The sequence below is a fragment of the Perna viridis genome, chromosome 1 (assembly GCF_037379345.1).
Source record: "Perna viridis isolate PV_CMFRI_1.1 ecotype Kerala chromosome 1, ASM3737934v1, whole genome shotgun sequence".
Classification (NCBI taxonomy): Eukaryota; Metazoa; Mollusca; class Bivalvia; order Mytilida; family Mytilidae; genus Perna; species Perna viridis.
In genome coordinates this window covers 32,175,779-32,198,601 of record NC_142445.1, presented here as the reverse complement: position 1 = coordinate 32,198,601, position 22,823 = coordinate 32,175,779, and the positions used below count along the sequence as shown (strand labels likewise).

At 33.5% G+C, this 22,823-nt stretch overlaps 2 protein-coding genes across 2 annotated transcripts; both read right to left on the bottom strand.

The window, feature by feature from the left end:
• Positions 1-5,569: 5,569 nt before the first annotated feature.
• Positions 5,570-15,989, bottom strand: LOC148628404 (uncharacterized). The gene is made up of 5 exons (XM_088586873.1): positions 15,834-15,989; positions 15,059-15,103; positions 8,518-8,550; positions 6,913-7,139; positions 5,570-6,368 (listed from the first exon to the last, which is right to left on the bottom strand). Exons 2-5 carry the CDS (start codon positions 15,090-15,092, stop codon positions 6,192-6,194), a joined length of 471 nt encoding a protein of 156 aa, XP_088442999.1. The 5' UTR covers positions 15,093-15,103; positions 15,834-15,989; the 3' UTR covers positions 5,570-6,191.
• LOC148628405 (uncharacterized) lies at positions 10,155-11,271 on the bottom strand. Its single transcript, XM_088586862.1, has 2 exons — positions 10,531-11,271; positions 10,155-10,254 (listed from the first exon to the last, which is right to left on the bottom strand). The coding sequence occupies exons 1-2, from the start codon at positions 11,269-11,271 to the stop codon at positions 10,216-10,218; spliced, it is 780 nt and encodes a 259-aa protein (XP_088442988.1). The 3' UTR covers positions 10,155-10,215.
• Positions 15,990-22,823: the final 6,834 nt, after the last annotated feature.

Genomic DNA, 22,823 nt, shown 5'->3' with positions numbered 1-22,823 from the left:
AGACATATGAGAGTGCCGCATTTGCAGACCACTTAGTATAACAAATCATTTGCCTTTCACAGTAGAGCTCGGAACACCAACTTACCTCTTTTTCCCTCACTTGAAATTGCTGCTAGCTAACTAACATATTACCTCCATGTTAAATTGTACACGGTGAAGACAGCGCACAAAAAATTAAGACACTTTTAATATGAACTGCGGGTGACATCAGGTACTCCGATAAGGTAAGCGCGTCGTGCTTCGCCAGCGGCACTAGTCACATTGCAAGTGCATAAAGTCCGACAAGTACCAAGTTCAATGGATTGGCAATTTCAATATATACATCTGCCTTGGGCTGATATTTTCATCCCAGTGGGGTTGTTGTCTATTTGACATATACACCACTACTATTCTCGTTATATCTAACACCAATGCTGAACTTACACCTGCCTTTTTACAGTAGTCTCGCGAAACAAAGAAAGTCTGTGTGCAATGTACAGCTACAACAGTATACTGGGCAATGTTTGGAAACCATAAGGAAGTATTACCGAGTTTATCTTTTACAGTGATGATTACCTTAAATACTGATATGATGTTAGCAAATACAGTGACCTGCATTATATTCAAGGTATTTCGTGAGAACAATACCAAACATATTTCATTGTCACCTTCAAAGCGATATAAATGACTACCACTTTTTTCAAACATAGTTGGCATGATTGTTAATTCTTCGGTAAGCCGTTTTTGTAGGATGATTTGTTCTGTTTTTTTTTTCGATTATTTTTGTTTTTCACCGAGGTTTAGTGGTTTATTTACATTGGTAATTTGCAGACGAGTGTTTTTATTCTGAATTAACTACAATAAATATGGAAATATAAAAAAGGTATAAGTTTTGAAGATTTGTCTTTAGCATGAACAGAAATGGAAGCTCAAACTTTAATTCGTCGTATTATTGTTTATATGACTTGAATGCCACGAATTCACAAAATCATGTACTTACAAGTCATACGTACTGAATCATTTACAACTTCTTGGTGCTGGATTTGGCTTCCTATTTTGACAATTTCAGATTTGAGAAATTCTTGTATACAATTTATTTTGGGATTCCTTTATAATTAATTTTAATGTTGCTCATGAGAGGTTATTGTGTACAGCATGTCAAAACTTGCAATATTATATGATTGGTATTTTTGTATTTAATTAAGGAAACAACTTTCTTTCTAGAATGGTTTAATTCCTGATTGTCTAAAAGATTATAATTTTGCTAGTCAACTGATATATAGTTGTAAATTTGAACGTCTAAGGTTATAACTTATTATCACAAAGTTGGCAACGAATTTCATTTAATACAAATATATGTATATGAACTTGTACTTAATAATGTAAATGTTTTACCATAGATTAAATCGCAATAAAAGGAAATATCGAAATAACAATTATACGGTTTCAAACCTGATTACAATTTTCTAAATACAATGGCCATCATCAACTCTTAACCAAATTATGTTCAATACCAGTCAATAGATGACACACTATTTTAGAGGAATTACATAAAATTTCGCCCAGGAATCCAAAAAAATGAAGCTGTTAAAATAATAATTTCCGAAAATTGATCGTCCAGAATATTACAAAAATATTTGAATAAAGGTTTAGATTTAATTAACATAGCTGGTATTTTGACATAAAACGTGCAGTTAAATGAACTATCCCTGCTTATTTTGATAATACTGAACTTTCTTCTATTTGCTATATTTTCCCAAATCCAACAAGTAAAGATGCTTTTTATTATAGTGAATTGTGCAAAGATGTGAACATGAAGGAAAATTCACAAATATCTTGAAATTGCAGTGGCTCAAAATACATGTTTGGCCCAACTATCGTCCTCCGGCCACGATCAATTGGGATGTCGTAACATCATCCTGGACTCACCCCCATTCGTATTGTATAATCAAAGTACTGAGTCAATGAAGCTTTCATATTTTGCTCTGTTTCTTACTGCACAATCACATTTCTAATCATAAAAAAGGATTGTAAACTAGGGAAAGTAATAGCGAGCACCACGAAGCGGTGTGAGTTCTACGAGCATTACATGTACTATCTAAATTTCCCTTAAGATTCCCCAATATACTAACAAAAAAAAGTAATGTCCCGGAAGTAACGAAAAGTGAATGTCCTTACGCCGTTACGGAGAAAAATTATCGCTTCCTTAAACCGCACGAATAAAAATACATAGGCAAAGATTACGTTTCAGTAAAAATAAATTCATCTTTTCTGATAGTTTTCAAGTCTTTCTCTATTTTGTTTTACTTATTAAAAGAAGTGAATATGATGTTTCTAAAAAGTTCGGAAAACACGTGGGTGTACGTACGTGTATCTCCGCTGTTCCACTGTCGCTGTTGTCAAGAACCTAACCCGCCTTGGAAAAAATGTAACTCCGATTATATTATCAAAATCGAAGCATAGCTTTTCTAAGATAGGAAAGGCAATAATTTTCTTGTTTGGAAATTGCAGCTGTCGTCTGAGTTTTGTTTACGTCACATGATATGTGTAAAATATTCCCACCATCCGTGCAGAACTATAATATTTCCGGTATTTGTACAGACTGATGTGACCGGCCAAAATTGAAATGGATATTGCTAGAGATGCCTTTAAGGGACAAAAAATGTAAAGCATTGCCAAGTGCTATAAAGTTATCGACCATTTTGAGAGTGAAGGAAAGGGGGTATGGGGTTAGAATTTTTGGTGGAAAAAAATTCAAGTTATTCATTTATTGAAAAAAAACCCCATTAATTAACAAAACAGATTTTCAGATAGAAATATTGATTTTGCTTGCTGCTTAAATAAAAATAAAAATATTGCACTTGCGAAGCAAAAATTTTCATCCGGGTCGACCCCCCTCTTTGTAAAGTCCTTTATTATTTTTTACAGGTCTCACACAGACGATGCATGTACGGTATAGCTCACGGTGCTCGCTGATTTAGGCAATGCCTACCCCATATTAGTTTTACCATTCTTTCTTTTAGAAGAATTTTCTTTCAAAGACCGTTTATTAGCTGAGCAGCCATGGCTTCTTGAGTTGACAAGACGAATGGGGGAAAATGACTCAACCTCTTCTTACTTTTCACACACACAGATTTGACGATACACATTTAAAAATATACATGTTAATTCACTCTTCCATGTTTTTTTTGGTTTTTTTTTTTTTTTGTTTTGGCTTTTTTATATCACTTCACTACACAGCTTTTGCTTTTACTTATCATAGAATTGAAGCAAATATTTATACAACTCCAAGTTCTCCCTTAGTCATACATGGACGGAGACTTTTTAGTTAAACCACTGTTGAATCCTGTGTCCCTTTGTCAAAGCATGCAAATTTGCCATTTTTGGTGTCTGATTACTTTCAAAATGAATTATGTCCATGAACATAGCAGTTCACCCAAAACGAAGGTTCTTTCACCTCTACTAAATAGAATTACTAACAGAGTCATAAAATGGAGGAGTCCCGAGAGACGCAAAAAGGGTATTCAAGACTGTGATAGAAACAATCCGAATTTTCATGTCATTCAAACAACTTGTATCTTTCAGTACTAATGGACCCCGTATTTTTGTTTAATGGCTAAATCAGATAACTAGCAAGTCCCATCCTATTAAATGCAATGTTGTCAAAATATTCTAAATAAACAGAAACTGAAAACTTTTGGTAAATAACATTTTTACTATCTATTCTAAACTATCTAATATTTAAAAAAAAATGCTTAAGAAATGTTTTTAAAATGATTGTAAATACTAGAATCACTTTAATTTTTTTTTTTTGGTTTACAGTGACTGTGTTTATAAAATGCCCCAAAATATAAACTTGAAAATGTACCAGTATAGAAAATTTAACAATGATTTAAATGGCCTCAGCGAGTTGTATTTACTCGACCAGCAGATTTCTACCTAGAGAGCTATTTAAATTACTCACTAGCCTACCTAAATTTGTATTGAAATTGGAACTGGTCTATTTCAACTAGCTGTAAAAGCAGTTTTCTGCAGGATATGGGTTGTGTCCTTATCGTATGACTGTGGTTCTTAACCCTGCACGGGAAGAATAGGGGTTGATATAACATACGATGCGCACATGACTTTTTTAAGGTTTAAACTGGTCTGGAGCTGATATGTCAATTAACTGCTAGTAATCCGTTGTTTGTACATTTGTGTAACGAATAATCAGTTTCTTTATTCATGTTTTAACAAGGGACTCAAGATTTTTTAAATTTATTTTTTTGGTACTAGTATGCTTAATTGTGTAATATTTTCCCCCAGAGTGGCCAGTTTTAAAAAAGGGGGTTGTAATCACGCCAAAGTCCTTAGTCAGGAATCTTTGGCATCTGTATGTCTTGCTTCGTTTTCACTTTCAGTTTATTTGTATGTTGCTGGAGTATATAGAGGTAACTGTTTCGATGTAGCTATGTATAATTTTAATTTGGAGCCATCTGTAGCCTGCCCAGTGGTGTGAAGGCTTCGTCGTCGTTCAGTAAGGACCCGTGGGTGTCCTTGAGCTGGCATCTTTTCATTTCTGTGGGAGTTGTTGTCTCTTTGACATATTCACCATATCCATTCTCCTTATATAAAGTTAAATAAGGACACAAAGACACATTAATGACCCATATCTCCTGACTGTGAACAGGCGCATGTCTGCGTTGTGTAAAACTAGTTTTATAAGGCCTTTACCATAATTTTGTCGTAGGGCAAAAATGGACTTAAACAACAAACACACCATAAAATTTACTCAATAATACATCCAGTTCTCCCAATGGAACACCTCAACAGAAACCATAAAGACAAAATGAGATATTCACTTAAAGAACGCTCACAAGCTAGCTCAGAACATTTTAAAGAATGAAAATATCATAAAAAAAACTATCGGCATGAGACATAATCGGCCACGATAACGCCAATGGACTGGAATGATAACGTCAAGTACTGTACAGGCAATAAGTGATGTAGTGACGTAGTGCAATACTAGAAAAATCAGAGACGGAGTTAGGATTTCAGGTTAGGGGGCGAGGCAAGACATTTTTGCGATAGAATCTGTGAAAGATTCAAGGTCCAGTGATGCAATTCGCGGTCGAATAAACAAGATTCAAAGAATGGACAAGAATTTGAAAATTGTATTCTTTACTGAAAAATCTATAAACTCATCAGGTTTTGTTCGAAAGAATGGGCTTTATAGACTACATTTCTGTAAAAATGGGTGAGAAAACGCCATTTTTAATTATAAACCCGCAAGTGCTATTATATATAACGGAAAAAATGATAACCGAAGACATTATTCTTTCAGTTATAGTGTTAATTAATCGGATTAAAACAAGAACACGTGAAAACAGAAATATTGCTTTACCGGAGAAAACCAAGAAATGGTAACTCCTATGATGCAGAAATTCGGAATTCTTTCGTTGGCACATAGAAGTGACCATCAGCGAACCGTTAAACCAAATATAAGAATTCGAAAGAAAATATGATAGTATTGATATAAAATGCAAAACATTATCGGCGAAAAACAAGAATCATTGAACAAAACAAAAACTAAAAAATCACAAACAATCAATCAGAAACAACATTATTTATGTTATTCATAATCCAACTAAAGCAAATAACTTGTTGTTTCTATATCTGATATAGGTAATCGTTTTTTATTGTTACCAAAATCAAAAATTAAAAAAAAAATTATAGACTCAAAACACGCATACACACCCACACAATACCTGACTGCTTTTTTAACTTTCGTATATGTAAGAAATTGGTTATTAACATAGACTATTATTAAATGTTATTAAAACAAGATTATTTAAAATGATGGTATTGTAGCTAATATATATTTAATTTGTCGAGAAAATGCTATTGTTGTGCGAAAGCGTCTAAGAGTCAATGCAGAAACACGTCCTTTTGATCTAAAGGAATGTACAGAACAGAAATGTGATATTTTTCTTTCACTGCCAGGCACTCGGGAATAGAATATACTGTTTTTAACTACCTTTTTAAAATGAATTCGTTCTTTTTATTTATAGAAACTATAAGCAGTCATACTGCGAGTCAGACATGCATGTTCAGGCTGTTTATGGGTTCAATATATATGTAAAAATTACGAATAAAAAAAAACGTACTATATCCTGTTCTTGGGTGCCTGTGGTTTCATTGCAAATCGAAAACAAAGTGAAAGAAAATTATATTTAACCATTTTCGATATCTTGTGAAGCACTCCGATCAGTATCATCGTCAATTTCATCATAAATGTTTCCGTTTTGGGCATCATCAACAGGTAAGTCACGAAATTTACTGCTCCTTATATTTTCTTGGTCTTCTCGTCCGTATATTGGAGAGTTAATAGTACGCAGATTTCCAGGAACCTACAATAAAAGCGATTTTTTTTTACAGTAAAACAATAACAATAAAAGATTTTTTTCCAAAAAATATTTGAGCAATACTTTTTGCGGACAAAAAAATTAATAAAATTTTTACTATACATGGACGGTTCAAGACATTTGAAAAAAGAGTCCGATCCAGAAATTCATGAAAGAGTCCAAATGCACATAAGTACCAAAACTACACAAAATTAACAAAACTGTCAAACGGAACATTTAGTGTAGCCATTTTACTAAATACACACAAGTAAGGCACCGATAATTTCATAGGCGGGGGTGTGGCCTGCGATCTTTTCGAAAAAAAAAAACATAAATGTTACTGTTACTACTAGTATTTTTGGAATGTTTTTTATTCATCCCATGAAAAAAAAATTCTGTATTTTTCACCATTACTTAACAAGGCAGATTTGCAAATAAAAATATCTATTTTGGTTGTTACTGAAATATGCATTAAAATTTTGTGCTTGCGTGAAAAAAAAATATCCGAAACAAATCCCAGCCCCCATCTCAGGTCAGTGCATAAACCTACGATATACTGAGATGCGTCCACTTCGGAATACATTTGGTAGGTACTATTTTTTCTCGGATAGTTCTTTTTGCATTCTCTACAACAACAAAAGTATATCACAACAGAAGTAACAAGAAGAAAGATAGATCCGACAACTGTAGCACCTGCAATCAGACCTGCGTCTGTCTTTTTAAGTGGTTGGGTTGATTGACTTGAAGTCAGGGCTGTGACAAAAGCAGTCGTAGGTGCTAAAATTAAATTAAAACACAAGCAATTACATTTCAGATCAAGCTGACTTTGTTATGAATTTTGAAAATAGAAATTCTCAAAACTACATTTCTTAATATTCGGGTAAATGTGTGGTTCTTTTGGACCCATGACAACATCATTCACAGAATCACTGACTAGGGGAGTATTTATAATCTCCCTTATACCAGAAATGCCAAAATAGAAATAAGTTGTAATTAAGACAAAACAAGTTTTTGGCTTCGCTTTTTTTGTCCTTCCACTTTTTCTCTGAAAGGTCACTAAAAGTTCTGTAATAATCAACAGAATTTGATTTTTTTTATATTTGAGTTTTGAAATAAACGTGTAATTTATAAATACGTAGTTTTGTATCAAAATTAAGTCCGTTCTTATCAATTGCTAAGCCATAACGGATCATTTTCTTCATCTTCAGCATTGAGGTTTAAACGATCTTGCCAAATACGTGTTCCAATTATTTGTTGTAGCAGATAAACTTATTCTCTGTTTAAACCACATGTTATCATTTGGAAATTGTGATGTACCAGTGTTTCAAATAGTAACCTTTCAATAGCAAAATTAGAACTAAATACATAACAAGGAAAATCGCGATAAAAAAATTGTATACAAGAAAATTTAAAACCAAAACTATCGAAATAGGAAACCAAAGCCTGTACTGAGAAATTCTATCAAAAAAGGTCCGGATAAATTACAAGACAACCCATTAAAGATGTGACGAAATTACACGACATAGTTCAGTTTCGCAAAGAAGAATATGTCACACATTCAATTTTAATCACCAATTTGTAACAGTGAATTTGTAGCAGAATGTTTCTCCCAACCTTAGTTAATCTGTCATTTATTGATTTGATATGTTTTATTTTTGTTGTAATTTGATATTACTTAATTGGTATTTTTATATGAACAATTAACTCAGCATTATATGATTTTTTAATAAATGACATTTTTCCATCAATTTGATTTATCATTTTTAGCAAAACAAGCTCGGGCTCTGAGCTTTGTGTATCTAAGTGTGTAATAATGATGTCTGTCTGTCTTAAATAATAATACTTTCTTTGTAACAGTGACGTATGCTACCGTGGAAAATTATGCATACCCCACTAAAGTATCTACAATTTACAAGTTGTTTCGTAATAATTATTTTTGTAGTCAGCATAGTGTATCGATTTAATTACGTAAAAACATTCGTCGACTTTTTAAAATGCAATTTCTAATATGTAATTTCTTTTTGTTTCCAAATTTAAGTATCTACCTAATTAAAAGCCAATTATTCACACCATGTTTGCACCCAGTTTGATACAAGTGGTTTGATATGGCGTAGAATAGGCGGTATTACACCATGCTTCATATTTTTTTACTTACTCGTTGTATCATATGCTGTAAATATTGATGAATCTGTATAGAAGAAATAAAAAATATTATTTTCGATTTGTAATTTAATTCAATTTGTAACAGGCTTAAGGTTGGTGTGTTCATTTTGAGTAATCAAGGTTGTTGTGTATTTATAACCCGGTTTGTTACATTGGTTGACAGTACGCAATTCAAATAATTCGAAACATTACGAATCACCCTTGATATTTGGTCTTTGATATTTTCACTAAAATTATTGCGTATTAGTCTGTTCAAAAACAAGAAACTTTCATTAAATAGTCAATGAAGGAAAATTGGAAGGACCAAATATCACACTTTTATTTCCCATTTGAATAATAGTAGTATGAAGTTCCAAGATTAATAAAAAAAAACTGTTTAATTATGTATCTGGTTTTTGCCATGACATGGCTATTTATTATAGTTCTTAACTATTTTGACTATCGCATAGTTTATCTCGCCCCAGGCAAATGTTGGGCGACATACATGATTGGGTTTATTCCCCGAACGCCTACTGGATTAAAACAACATGTCATTAATTTTATGGATTAAGAGGCCATCTAAAGGGGCATACAATTAAAGTTACCTGTATTTTTTGTGAATTTATGTCAAATTCTACACATCTATATCTAATAGATGACAACAAAAAAAAAAAATATAAAATATACAAATATCATCAAAGATTAAAATTTAATTTATTGATGATAATATGGCTATATTTTTTAAATTTTACATTTGTTGTTTTCACCTATGAAATATATTTTTATTATAATTATAAAAGACTAAATGTAAGATTTCAATTTTATTTCATTAAATGTCATATGAAATATAAATAAGTATACAACATAAAGTTATAACAATAAATGACATACAGACATACATTATCAGTACAGCACTATTCCACTGTTTTCAATTTCATGTTATCCAAATGTTATATGTAATTTAATATAAATATCAATATAAAACATGAATTTCCAACAAGTAACAACATAAATATTCTAAGCACATATCACAGTACAGCACTAATGTCACAAATGAAAACATGAATCACATTTTTTTAAGTTCTTAGGAATGTTCAAGCAAGGTGAAGAAGATCGGAAGTAGAGTCAGCATACGTCATTAAATCTATGATTCCTGTTTGGTAACGGTTCTTCAATGTGGCGAGACGGCGGTCGATGCTCATGTATTTCTTGGTGCGTGGTCTAGTAGTTCCACCGGCTGCTCTCTGTATTCTGTTGATGTCGTTGGCATTTTGAACATCTTTAAGCATCTTAATTGCAGTAAATATGTTGGGGTGGGCTTGTTGTGTCATCTTTATTTTGCTGTGCCACCCTTCGATGTTGTTGGTTCTGGGTCCTTGTGTTCCAAAGTGGTTCCAACGTGTTCGGTCTCCTTCCACCCACTGCTCTGTGACATAATCTGTAAAAGTCTGAGTTATGTGTGTGATGTTGGCGTCGTCACGGTCTTCAAGAGCCTGGAACCAAACATCCTCAATGGCGTCCATGGATATAAGAGGAAGAATAGCAGCACGTCTCACTAACGTTTTCACATCATTGTTGTCTCGGTATGGTATTTGTAGTCCACTGGCTTGTGTCTTTTTCCAGATGGCCTGTACGTAATGTAAGAAACATCCCTTAGTATGTACGCCTGGAAACACATCTTTGATCGCATTGTGAGCAGCTGTCTCGAAGTCTAGATATGCATTGGTTGCAGTGAATTGAAGTCAATGTTCTGCCATCCATAATAAAAAGTATACATTATAATTGATGTAATTGTTACTTGTTATCAATTTACAAAAACTCTTATAGAAAACATGTCAATATAGTAAATTCTAAGTATTTATCTGCAAGCCCAAAGTCATAACAGTTACAAAAATGTGTAATTCACTTGCACTTTTTACAAAATCTTTAATGGGATTTGTCTCAATTACACTTACTCCATATCATCATTTTTTTTTATTTTAAATAAAAAATGTGTATATGTTTTCTAATTACATTTAGTGCTTACCTTGTCATGTAGTAGAGTGAAAAAACGGGTGTAAGTAGCTTGACTTTTTCCTGGTAGGAAAGCGTATACAACTGGTGTCATTTTGTCGTCGATAAGTATATGTATGGTGTAGATTTGGTAAAAGAGACTAGGGCATGTGTAGAAGGTACCATCACAAAAGAATTTGTCAGTAGTGGCTAAGTCTTGAAGATGTTCTGTTGTTGCGAATGAAATCATTCTGCTGGTTTGGTGTGTGTTATCAAATAGTAAGAATCGGTCTCCTGTTGCTGTTTGTGTCCATTTACCCTCGAGTCTGATGTCTGTTTGAGTCTTTGGTAGTGGTGGTGTCTGCTTACGTCGAGCTCTGTAAAGTAATGACTTAGTGGAGTTGAAAGTGGGCAGATGTTCAACGACTTCTCTAGTAGTATCATCCCACTCATCGTCTCGAAGTTTGTTGAGTTCTTCTGTGAATATAGTAGGGATTGGTCTGACCTCCTCTAAGCAACGTTTAGTAATTTGGTTCATAATCTGTTTTGAAACAACTTCTGCATGATCTGCTACATGACTATGTGGTTGCCTTCCAAAACCAGTGGGTATGTTGTTAGCTGTTGATAATGAGGCTGAACAACCTGGAACTATGCACCTCCAAAACACCTTGTCAGGTGTCCTGCGGTTAACTCTGTATAAGAAACCATCTAAGGCTAGGTTCTGGCCCCCTTTTCTGTTAGTTATGAACTTTACATTCAGTTGTGCATTTGCCATTGTTTGACGTTGAATAAGGAATTTACATTTTTCAGTCCCCTTTATACAACTTTAGAGCTTGTGCTGTTCACATAAGCTGACATGATGAACACGAATCACTGGACAACAATTACAGGCAGCTTGTTAAGTTCCAGACTTTAATCATTTAATTATTTGCTTAATTGCTTCAAACTGTGCAAAGCTTGGACCACTTAGTTTGTTTTATGAATTATCTATTTTTTTTTAAATATTTGCTCAGTATAATAACTGTTAGATAATGCTTACTTTGAAAATAATTATTGCAAAATATTAAATTTTCTATTATTTTTTTAAACATCATGAATAATGTTGTTAGCTTTTATTTATTTATATGAAATTATGAAATATAGTTTATTGCAAATCTACAATTTTATTCTTATTTTATATATAGATATAGAAAATTATATAAATGTTATACTAAAATGAAGGGTCCATCACTACACATTATTAAATTATGAATGTCTACTTTTCAATTACAGGTAATTTTACAGGTAAATTAATAATTACACACCCCTTGAGAGGCCTCTTAATCCCTATACCTAATGAGATGTTGTTTTAATCCAGCAGGCGTTCGGGGAACGGTGTCTTCTAGTTATTCCAACATTTTAAAAATATATATTCTGGATATTCCTACATGCAGAGAACAATGGATGTTGTTTTAGTAGGTTTTGTTGTTTTAGTAATTATTGCCTAATTAATTTTACAGGTAAATTTGGGATTCAACATGGGATTTAAACATTTTATTAGCAAAATTATAATGTGTTTTAGAGAAATGTGGGGCTATTTTTGCCAAATTTATAACTTTTTTCATGGTAATAAACATATAAAATATAGACTTAAAATGTTGAAATATTTGAAAGAAGATAGAGACTGAAAATTAAATTCAGTTAATTAATAAACAAACGAAGAAGCCGTCCATGCCTGCACCTTGCTCCAGTACCAAGCCGATGGTAAACGTGCCCCAAGAAAACGCGAATACCGAGAGATCGACTCCAGACCGACAACACTAAAGATTCGTCTACAGAACCAGGAACTCACATCAGTCGTTTGTTTACGCTGCTTCTCATCTTTTGCATCTAGAGTAGACTTGTGAACTTTTGATTAGTGCTTGAGATGTTGTGCTTTTTATGTTTTATTTATGCATTTACTGTATGATTCTTTTAAACAAATCATGTGTACTTTATCTTTATTTACTGCTTTTTCATTTATTTACAATGTTATCAGTGCTTGAATAGTATGTACTTATAAAGTGTGTATTATCAATGACTTATTGTCATCATAAATAATAAATATTTAATAAAATTGTGAAAAAAAATCTTATTTTTTATTTGATAAAAAAGAAAACTTTAAATGGCACCTCAACACTCACAAATCTAAAATTTTTATAAGAATTTTCACATGAAACCTTTACAGATCCCAAATAAAATTTCATACATACAGCAAAAATGTGACAGGTAACTCCAACACATTTAGAATTCTAATTAAAGTTTTGTTTTTACAGTATACACAAACTTAATCCCTTGTTTATACAACCGTTCTGGCTATTCCTACATGGATTTTATAATTTTTACCTATACATTTTAGAATGTTGAATAGCCAGAATACCCATGATTGTTCTTCTTGTTCTTCTTCTTGTTCTTCATCTTCCAATGATTTTGTCCATAGTTTTTTTAAAAAATCACTGAAGGAATGACTTGAAACTTGGTGACAAGGTAGACCTCACTGAGAAGGTGTGAAGCAAAAGTTTTTGCCCAAAACAAGGCTGCCGTTTTCACGGAAACTAGAAAAGGTCATTTAGGGAAATGGGAAAAATTGGAAATTAAGTTATCTCGGAGACCTGGGTGGCTAGAAACTTAAAATTTGGTATGGTGGGAGAGTTAAATGAGCCTAATAAAATTATGCAATAAAAGTGCATTGATATGTTGTCTGTTGCCAATCTGAAGATTTAACGAATATCAAAAACCACTTTTTTTTCACTACTATAACTTTTTTTTATTTATGAGTGTGTCTAATGAAGATCATGGAATTTATATATACAAAATCTGCAGAAATTCCGCCATTTTCAAAATAGCCACAAAAGACATTGCAATATCTCTGCAACCTGGCCAGGCCAGCACTCCAAAGTATTGTAGAAATGCATAATTTTGATCTTGTAATCTGATGCTTTATAACATTAATCAATTTAAAAAAAAATACCAAGCTTCTGTAAGTATATATATCTATAAATAGCTCAAGCCAAGGCCTAAAAAAATTCTGGAAAAAATATACTCACAACCATAGAAACGGTGCAAAAAGCAAAAAAATTTCGATGTTAGTGATATCGGGTTTAAAAATGTCAAAATTTTTATTTTATGTCCATTAACTGTCAAATCTTCTTCCTTGTTTTAGTTTAAACATATTTATTAAGTAATTTGCATATTTTAACATCAAGCCAAAACAATAGAATGAAACGAACTATAGCAAGTTAATTACAGGATTCAGAAACAAGACTTAAAGTCTTATATCAATCCGTCTCCTGTACTTCTTCTTTGGAAAGCTCTTTCTTCATATATGCGCATCGCCGGTTAGATTTTAGCTATTTCACTTCGTAATCTAATAAAATTTAGCATGGTAAAAATTGATTTACTTTCACAATGAAGTCTAATTGTTATTGGAAAAAAGCCCCTTCAACATTGAAAATACTTTTAAAGGTCCCTTTTAAAAAAAATGCCTTTCCTACAATAGAATGTTCATTTTTAATCACGATAGCAACCCCCAGTTTCCATTTCTGTTATTTTAAGATGTCAAAAGTGCGAATCTAAACTGTGGAGTGCTGTCTAGAAACTTCAGTTTTAGTAATTTAGTAGAACTATATAGAGATGGTAACACGATGTGAAAATTTGAGACTTATATTGTTACCAAGGACGGCATTTGCTTTTTCTCGCAACGGCAATTCCAATTTTGTATTACCTTTTATTTGATACATGCATTTACCATCGAGCAGTAATATTTTTTTCAACTTGCGAGAATAACGTAATAATATGTTGGCGTGCTGCAGATTGGAGTCATTCATTGGAACTTAAAATGTAGTTTTTAATGTTGAACACAATATGATTGGTACAAAAGTACTCTCACGTTTTATTGTATAGAAGCAAATAAATGCATGTGGCATTGTTGTATATGTTAATAATCATCATTTTTGATTTTGATGATATCCTTCCACAATCATCTTAAGGGTATTAAGGGTCTAAAATTTTGAGATGACCACCAAGGCTATTTTCAGGACACAGGAGTAGAGCTAACTAAGTTGACATAATTCTGAATAACTATGATTGTACTTTCGGTCGAAGTGGTATAACTACTTTGCATCGGAATTATTTCCATTGAAAGACAAAATTTGACTTATTTTGCTGCTTTTGGTTTCTATCTTTATTAAGTGCTAATAGAAAGAACCTTGAACTTTTGAAAACAGAAAAAAAAAGAATCTTTGAATTGTTGAAATGATCCCAACGAACAGCACCACAAAAGATCTAACTGATCGAAATTAAAACACCTTCTTGTAGGAGCTTGTGTCCTTAAAAGTGAATATTCTTTTATTTTGTGACATCAAATATTTTAAAGGAAAGGAATGAGTTCAAAGTGGGCGATTTTAATTTGTGAACGGTTTCAATTATACTTTGCTTTTTCCTTTAAATATAAAAAAAAATGCTTAAACGTTAATTTGCCTATTTGCCTTAGATATATTATTAAACTAATAATAATTTTCCTCATACGAAAGTGAAATACTCACAGCTATTTTCATTCTTCGGTTTCTTTCCTTTCATTGTATATGAATCTGCGAGCAAGAGAGACTTTTATAGATAATAAATTGAAACCTTGAAAGGGGATAGATAAATTTCATTTATAATTACAGTCATTGCAGTGTCACTCTTTCCTACATCCAAATTCCTGAACTATCACAATATTCAAGTTTTTCATACTGTACAAATTATTGTTTGCTTAAATAGTGGCAATGTGTAGTGATCAGTTTGTCTGACCCTTTAATGACCGTTTCAATTTTGTACAAATATTAGTAATAATACATTTGAGTTTTTTAACGTCCAGAAATAATTTAATTTGAGATGTAACACGCTTTCTGAATGGATAAAAAAATGTCCATCATCTCATTGACCAAATTTTGTAATGTGACTGTGACGTCATGAACATTGTTTTGCTGAATTACTCCTGGAAATTTGATACTAAAATTATATTATAAAGAATGATATATATATTTTTTTCGGTTTATTTGAAATAACCCCAATGCCCGTGGTGCACACTTGAAATTAACCTGCTACGCAGGTTATCTAGTGTGCACCACGTATTTCAGGTTATGTCATCATGGACCGAAAAAAATATAACAGTCATTCCTTAAATGTTGTTAGTTATATATACTGCTACCGTTTTGATCATTATATGAAAAGAATGATAACGGTCTTAATCTGTCCAAGGGTTTACAATTCTGATTTTAATCCTGACAAAAGGCGAATTGCCTTTTAAAGCTTTAAAATTGCAGTTCAGTTGCTTACCTTATTACAGCAAATATGTAAAACGATATATACCATCACAACATCATATCATATTATTCACTTTTATTCATCATACTATGATGTACCAATGTCTAATACATAATATAGACATCTTCAGACACGAGCGTTTAGTCAGAGTTTCCGTAAAGGAAAAACAAACTTACATTAACATAGATCGGAAATCTGCAATCAAAAGGTCTCGCACTATAATTAAAGATCGAAAACGTAGCTAAAAGCAAACGGTCTAATCAAGTATGTACATGTGTCATTATTAAGACAAATTAAGAAAAAAATGTCTGAAAAAATCATTCCCATGTATGCCTACATCTAGGCAAATATATTTTTTTCTTTATACGAAAAGTCATGAAATCAGATAATACTTTTGATGCAACGACTGACAAAAACAAATCATACTTTAGATGCTATGACTGATCAAAACAGAAAATATTTTAGTCGTTGTTACCACCAAGAGTATTGTTTATTACGGTTTAAACGATGCAGGTTGAGGCGAGATCTGCAATTTTTTACATGAGAATCCACCCTCTCCAAAAAGAATCCTTTGATCCGTGTCTACGCGCAAATTTACCGGGTAGGACTATGTCGGGGTTAAGAGTACTGGTGGTATACAACGATAAGTTAAAAATACAAAAAAAAAAAATAAACAAAAATAAACAAAAACAAAAACAATGTCTTGCTTTTCAAAATAAAGGCCAATGAAAAAAAAAATAATACCGTTTGTATGTTTCAAACACGAAAGCTGAGAAACAAAGAACACAAGAAATAACTCTTACACATCCTTACTTTTTAAAACTTCAAATATATGTACTCCCTTTATTGGATTCATCAATTGAGCGTGAATATTGTGTAAAGATTTTGTTTCACCCTATCTAGTTCCGGGTGTCAAAAGAAGAAGCCTGCAGCAACCCAAAGCTTGTCGTAAAAGACGACTAAATAGCACTCAGAACCCTAACTGGGGGGGGGGGGCTAGGGCGCTCTGCCCCCAGAGCAACTTGGTTGTGTGCCCCTGGTAGTTGAAGGAGCTATCCCTGGCATGCTACTTGCTGGGGTTGTCAGGCAATAATATGGAAAACCTGACCGCAAACCATAGTGGTGCAACATGTCGGGAAGATGCTACGTTTCTCGCACGTTAAACAACCCTGCTGTGGTATTTAAAGGAAGAAGGAGCCTCATATTCGCTACAGGAGCCTAAATTGCCCGACTCTATCCACCTTGTCCAATTTCCAGTGGCAATCGGAACTCGTTGATCTTATTATCCTTGCGTCCCATCTCATTTTCCATTTATCACCATTTCATGCTCATTTAATCATCCATTTCTTGTTCATCACCCGGATACAGCTTAAGTATTGCTGCTTTGGCGTTAAACACCAGACAATCAATCAATAATTCTATATCCAATTGGTCTGAAGATTGTTTATACCAGCATTCTATTTGAAATCGGGAAATCCGCTTAATCAGTTACTTACTTCATACATGTATTTTACCAACCGATCATGTTTATGTGTACCACTTACCACTAGTATCAATTTATTTAACAATATTTTCCTCATTTTTTAATCTTTCTTTATACCATTCATTCTCTTTGCTAACTTGTTTGATATGATTCGCTCTAAACAGAAGTTCAATCAAAGCATATTCTTTAATGAATTTGTGTTATTTGATTTATCTTATTTGGAGGATGAAGAGAGGGTTTTGAAGAAAAAAGATTTTACACTGAAAACGTCGCTGATGTTTTCTCTTCTCACAACGTCTCTTGCACTAAATTACGTCTAACTACCATGTGGATATTTTGTTTAGAAATCGGAAAATACTGTATATATGTGATACGATTCTGCAATATTTCATAATTTAGGGTCTCAAAATATGTTTTGAAATGCATATTTCGAATATCTCTGTTAGGAATGTTTAACTATATTCATTAAAGATATCTAAGGCATGAGCATGAAATACATTAAGACCACGCTCGAATTGGCTAAAATATTGAGGTGAACATTTTCTTAATAATTCGTAAAAACTTCTATCATGTAGTTTATATTTTCCCTATTGTTCATGTTCCCGGTTCTATATTAAATGCACATTAATATTTTCATTTGTTCTTTTTCTGTGTATTGAAATTAATTTAAATGGGTAGTTTACCGTTCGTTTATTGCTGAATTCTCCGATGATGTACAGCGTCCACATCAATATCTCTACCTGGAAAGTGGCCATACTGAATGAAAAACAAACGTGAATTGCGCGTTACTTTTGCGTCGCTTCCTGCGAAATTAGGGTATATATCGCGAGTTTCATTTTTTTTGTTAAAACACTCTATCCGTTCTGTATGCAATATTTAGGTTACGCGTCTACAGTCATTTTCAACTATTTTGGTTACAATATTGTGTCAGAAACCGATTTAAATATCATAATGTGCCGTTTTTAGGTATATGCAAAATACCAAATATTTTGATATATGGCAAATCCTACTTTGGTTTACTGTTGATGACTCGTGCAAAATAAAAAAAAAGCAATTTTCGCAACACAGTACGGAACATCGTGCGCAACGTCATACTCAAAAGTACAATCGAAGTGTATGAAGGGTCAAAATAACGATACTTTCTATAATAAGTACATGTATATATAAATTAGCATGCCAAGAGCACTAGGAAGTTAATAAAAGGTCAAAACAACTCTATCATTAGGTTTGACCTACAAAGAGAAAACTATGTCAGTGTCTTAATGAGGTCTTTTTAACTTCCAATCACACTTGGCATTCATGGAATACCAAGATTGCCAACAATTCTGTCTTCTTTCTGGCTTTATTTACTTAAGTTTGACCAAAACATTTTTTTGTTCTTTTTGCAAGCGAGTTTCGTAGAATTAACAAATTTGCTACAAGTATACAGAGACTGCTATTACTGTTGCAGTAATTACAATGATTTTTCGTTTTAAATATTAATACGATAAGGGCATAACTTTTTGTGGGTTTAAACTGGTCTGGAGTCTGCATGTCCTTTGTTTTTGCATTTGTGTAACGTACAATCGGTTTCTTGATTTATGTTTGAACAAGAAACTCGGATCTTTTTAAACTGCTTTATAAGTATGAATTATTGTGTAATATACCAGTATTTTCCACGTTGCCAGTTTAAAAATGGGGATTGCTGTGATCATGCCAAAGTACTTTAACCCGCCGCGTTTTTTTCGCACCTGGCCTAAGTCAGAAATTTGTTGCTGGAGTATATAGAGGCACCATTTCGTTGTACATGTATATTATGTTGTTTTGGGACCAGCTGCAGTCTGCCCAGTGGTGTGAGGGTTTCCTCGTCGTACATTGAAGACCCATGGATGGCTTTTTCATCCAGGTGGGGTTGTTGTCTCTTTGACATATTCACCATATCCCTTCTGATATTATCATGCAACGATAGTAAATGAAAGAATCAAACTATTAGTTTGTCTTTCTATATTGACCATTAATTCCAGCAAAAAACAAATGCTTTTACAAACAGACATGTCAAGTGATATTTATCGGTATATGGAAGAATAAAACTAACGTAAGGGGTGTCAACATTTATCATTACGCGTGTTTATCGCATAAAGATGAACAGTAATAATAAAAGGGAAATACATCTATTCTTATACTTATGTCTATACCTTAAAGTTGTCGAAAGTTGTTAAAGGTCTAGGGCAGTACTGTAACTTTTCCAAGTTTTGCTTGGCTTATGATGCTTCGACGAGCTTATCTATCTCCGACGTTAAATTGTCCACAGATGGTCTGGGATTATAGCCCCTCTTCTTCCGCTCCTGAACACAGGGCCCGGAATTTCCGCCAATCAGAACGCCTAATAGAGGAGTCAGCTATTTCATTTAATCTACCAGGAATGTGTATTGCTTTGATAAGTATGTTATTTTTAGGTGTAGACAAATCTAAGCAACTGACTAGTCCCATAACCTGAGGAGAGTTTTCTACTAATAATGTGAACCACAGACTGATTGTCGATATGAAAAAAATGTTTCTTGTTTTTTAGTTGGTCGCCCAATATATGCAAAACAACTACTACCGGGAAAAAACTCCAAAAATATTATGTTTTTGACCATCTAGGGGCCAATTACCTTGGGCCCATTTCCCACGAAAATATACACCGTAACCACAGTAATTCCCCTAGCACTATCAGTAAAGAGTTCAATAAAGTCAGCGGAGGGCCTATTTTGAAGGAAATAGCAGTGGTACAGTGGTGTAATGTTCGAAAATGAACTGTTAAACCACGAGATTTTTTTCCACGGGCTTTGATACTCGTACTTTGTGATACAGTCGTTTCAGTCCACATATAGCGTCAATAAGCCTTCTACAGAAAGCCCTTCATGGAGCCACAACTTGACATGTAAAATTTGATTGCCCTATTAAGGATTGTAGCTCGCGTAATGTTACCTTTTTTGAATTTAAAAGGTAGCTAAGCATTTGTTCGATCTCGGCAATCTTATCTTTCAGTAGGCTAAGTTCCATGGTGAAAGTATCAAATTCTATACCCAAAAATGTTAATATCTCCACAGGTTCAACAGTTTTGTCCTCGTCCAAGTGAACTCTGCATTCTTCACAAACGGTTCGGAAATCATTCGGTGTATTGCTACATAATGGTGAATTACCTGACCCCCAAATAAGGAACCATCCAAATAGTGAAGAATATTTTCATTACCGCCTCGGTCTTCGGTGTACCACTGTAATGCAGAACATTTTTCGAATATGGAGCAGATTATGGATGCACCCGTAGGTAAACATTTGTCGTAATAAAATTTACAATCAAACTGGAATCCTAATTGGTCGAAGTCGGAGTGGATACCCTCAATAACCTACACGTGCTTTGGCAACCCAGTTCCTGCTTATTGCAGTTTCTAGGACATCATCCAGTATAAAAATGTCCGAACCTGACAACATTATCGTTAAACAATTCTAGTTTCGTGGATTTGGTACATCGCATCTATCCCAAAGAACTTGAGATAAAGGATATTACAGACACTGTGAAGTCAGCCTCATATCTTGACCTACACTTAGAGATCGATGGTAAAGGAAAACTATTGATCAAACTTTGCGACAAGCATGATGACTTTTCATTCAGAATTGTCAACTTTTCTTTCATCTGTGGCACCTGCGAATGGAGTTTTCATATCAAAACTCATACGTTATACCAGAGCTTGCGTAACTACGCAGACTTTTTTTTGTAACGCGCTAGAATTCTTACAATTAGGCTTCTGAAACAGGATTATGTTGCTAAAAGATTGAAGTCATCACTACAGAAGTTTTATGGTCGTCATCATGAACTCGTGGATCGTTGCGGTTTATCCATCTGCTCCATGAAAACTGATTTGTGCACAGTGTTATAGTTTTCCTTTCCTCCTTCTTCTACCCCGGACTTGACTTTTTATGAGCAACTCGGCGGGTGTTTCTAGAAAAGCAGAGGACGCTTACCCTACCAGTGCACCTGGTCCATGCTCCCAGTTTTTAGTGGAATCCGATTTGCCCATTTACTTTTGTTACTTTGTATGTATTATTTTAGTTACTTTATGTTCTTTGTTGTCTTTGTCCCTAGACTACATCCTTTAATTTCTGCTAGAATCTAGGTTTCCTTGATTACTTTTAAATCCAAATTCAACACCAGAGATAAATTCTTTAGCAATAATAGTTTTCGGGTAATGTTTTTAAGATTCTTTGACCTTGTCGACACGAATAGGTGAGGCTCCAAGCGAAGAGATATTTATGTCTGCCTGGATGCTCACCAAAGCATTTTGTGCATTTTTGTGCATATTTGCATTGTCGTTGGGCCTTACACTTTCCCTCATTTTTTCCCAACAGGCACAAAAGGAATTCTCTGAGGAGAGCTCTATGTCAATGACAGCCCATGATGACTCATATTACCTAACTTTCCGTAACATAAACCGTTCATCATAGGAATGAATACCCAACCTAGTCATGAACCCCATTAATGAAAGGGAAATACATGTATTCTTATACATATTTATTTCGTATAAAAGTTCCGGGTAGTCCCGCATAGTATACACAAGTAACGTAACTTACAAGCATCTACACAGCCAAATAGATAGATAAAATCAGGGGTGAGTGGGGTTTTCAAAGATGCTGAATATGACTTTCTTTTCCGTCGTGCTTTTGTTTGTAATTCAGGTCCTGTTGTTATTTGAAAAAGCAATTGGTGCTGTGCAAGCACTATTTACAGAAGCTGATAGGTATTGATGCGACAGGCAGTACATGTTGGTTCGTTTTTGATAAAGTATATTAAGAGGATCAGCTTTTAGTGACAACTTAATAATATAGCACCGGATGGACTGTTATAATTTTTCAGCGTTTTTCTATAATAGATTTAATGTTCTCGAGAAATAAATACTACTTGGTTCGATAGAACTTCATATATCTAACCGTTTTTCTTTTTTTTTGTATGCTTGTTTTTTGTTTGTTTGTTTGTTTTTGTTTGTTTTTATTGATAGTTTTTTCCTTATGCTTAAAGTAATAGCGATGAAGAGAACATTAATTTTTACTTCTGTCTAGTTATTATTTTTATTGTCTCATAGTGTTAGCGGGATATGACCAGATGATCAGGGGACATGTATACCAAAATTGTGCGCCAGCTTATATTATGTGTTGAAGCTTATGTAATACCACTGAGTTTTGTGATGGTCTCCTGCTTCCCATAGAGACCGGTGATTAAATTGATACCAATTTGGATCCTTAGTAATTGAAATTATCGTTCAAACCAAAGAGTTATGTATTGAATTTCTGCCTGCGTGCCGGTTTTTTTGTTTTTGTTTACGTTATTGGTATTGAGATTTATCATTTTGAAATCGGAAGGATATCTCTTCTTCTGTTACAAAAGAGCACGAAATAGTCACATATACTTAATCGGCAGTTCACCAAATTATCTTTTCATATCCTGTCCACGCAAACATATATTTTTATTTTTTGGCGCTGTGGCCATTTACGCCATTTTCTAT

Bases quoted from the DNA above. Each gene is read 5' to 3' on its own strand.
- LOC148628405 (XM_088586862.1), bottom strand. From the start codon at position 11,271: ATGGCAAATGCACAACTGAATGTAAAGTTCATAACTAACAGAAAAGGG. The intron at 10,255-10,530 runs GTAAGCACTAAA...TATGGATGGCAG, and splicing joins TCACTCTACTACATGACAAG to AACATTGACTTCAATTCACT.
- LOC148628404 (XM_088586873.1), bottom strand. From the start codon at position 15,092: ATGAAAGGAAAGAAACCGAAGAATGAAAATAGCT. The intron at 7,140-8,517 runs GTAAGTAAAAAA...ATTTAATTTTAG, and splicing joins TACAGCATATGATACAACGA to CACCTACGACTGCTTTTGTC. The intron at 6,369-6,912 runs GTAGGTTTATGC...CTTTTATTGTAG, and splicing joins TGGACGCATCTCAGTATATC to GTTCCTGGAAATCTGCGTAC.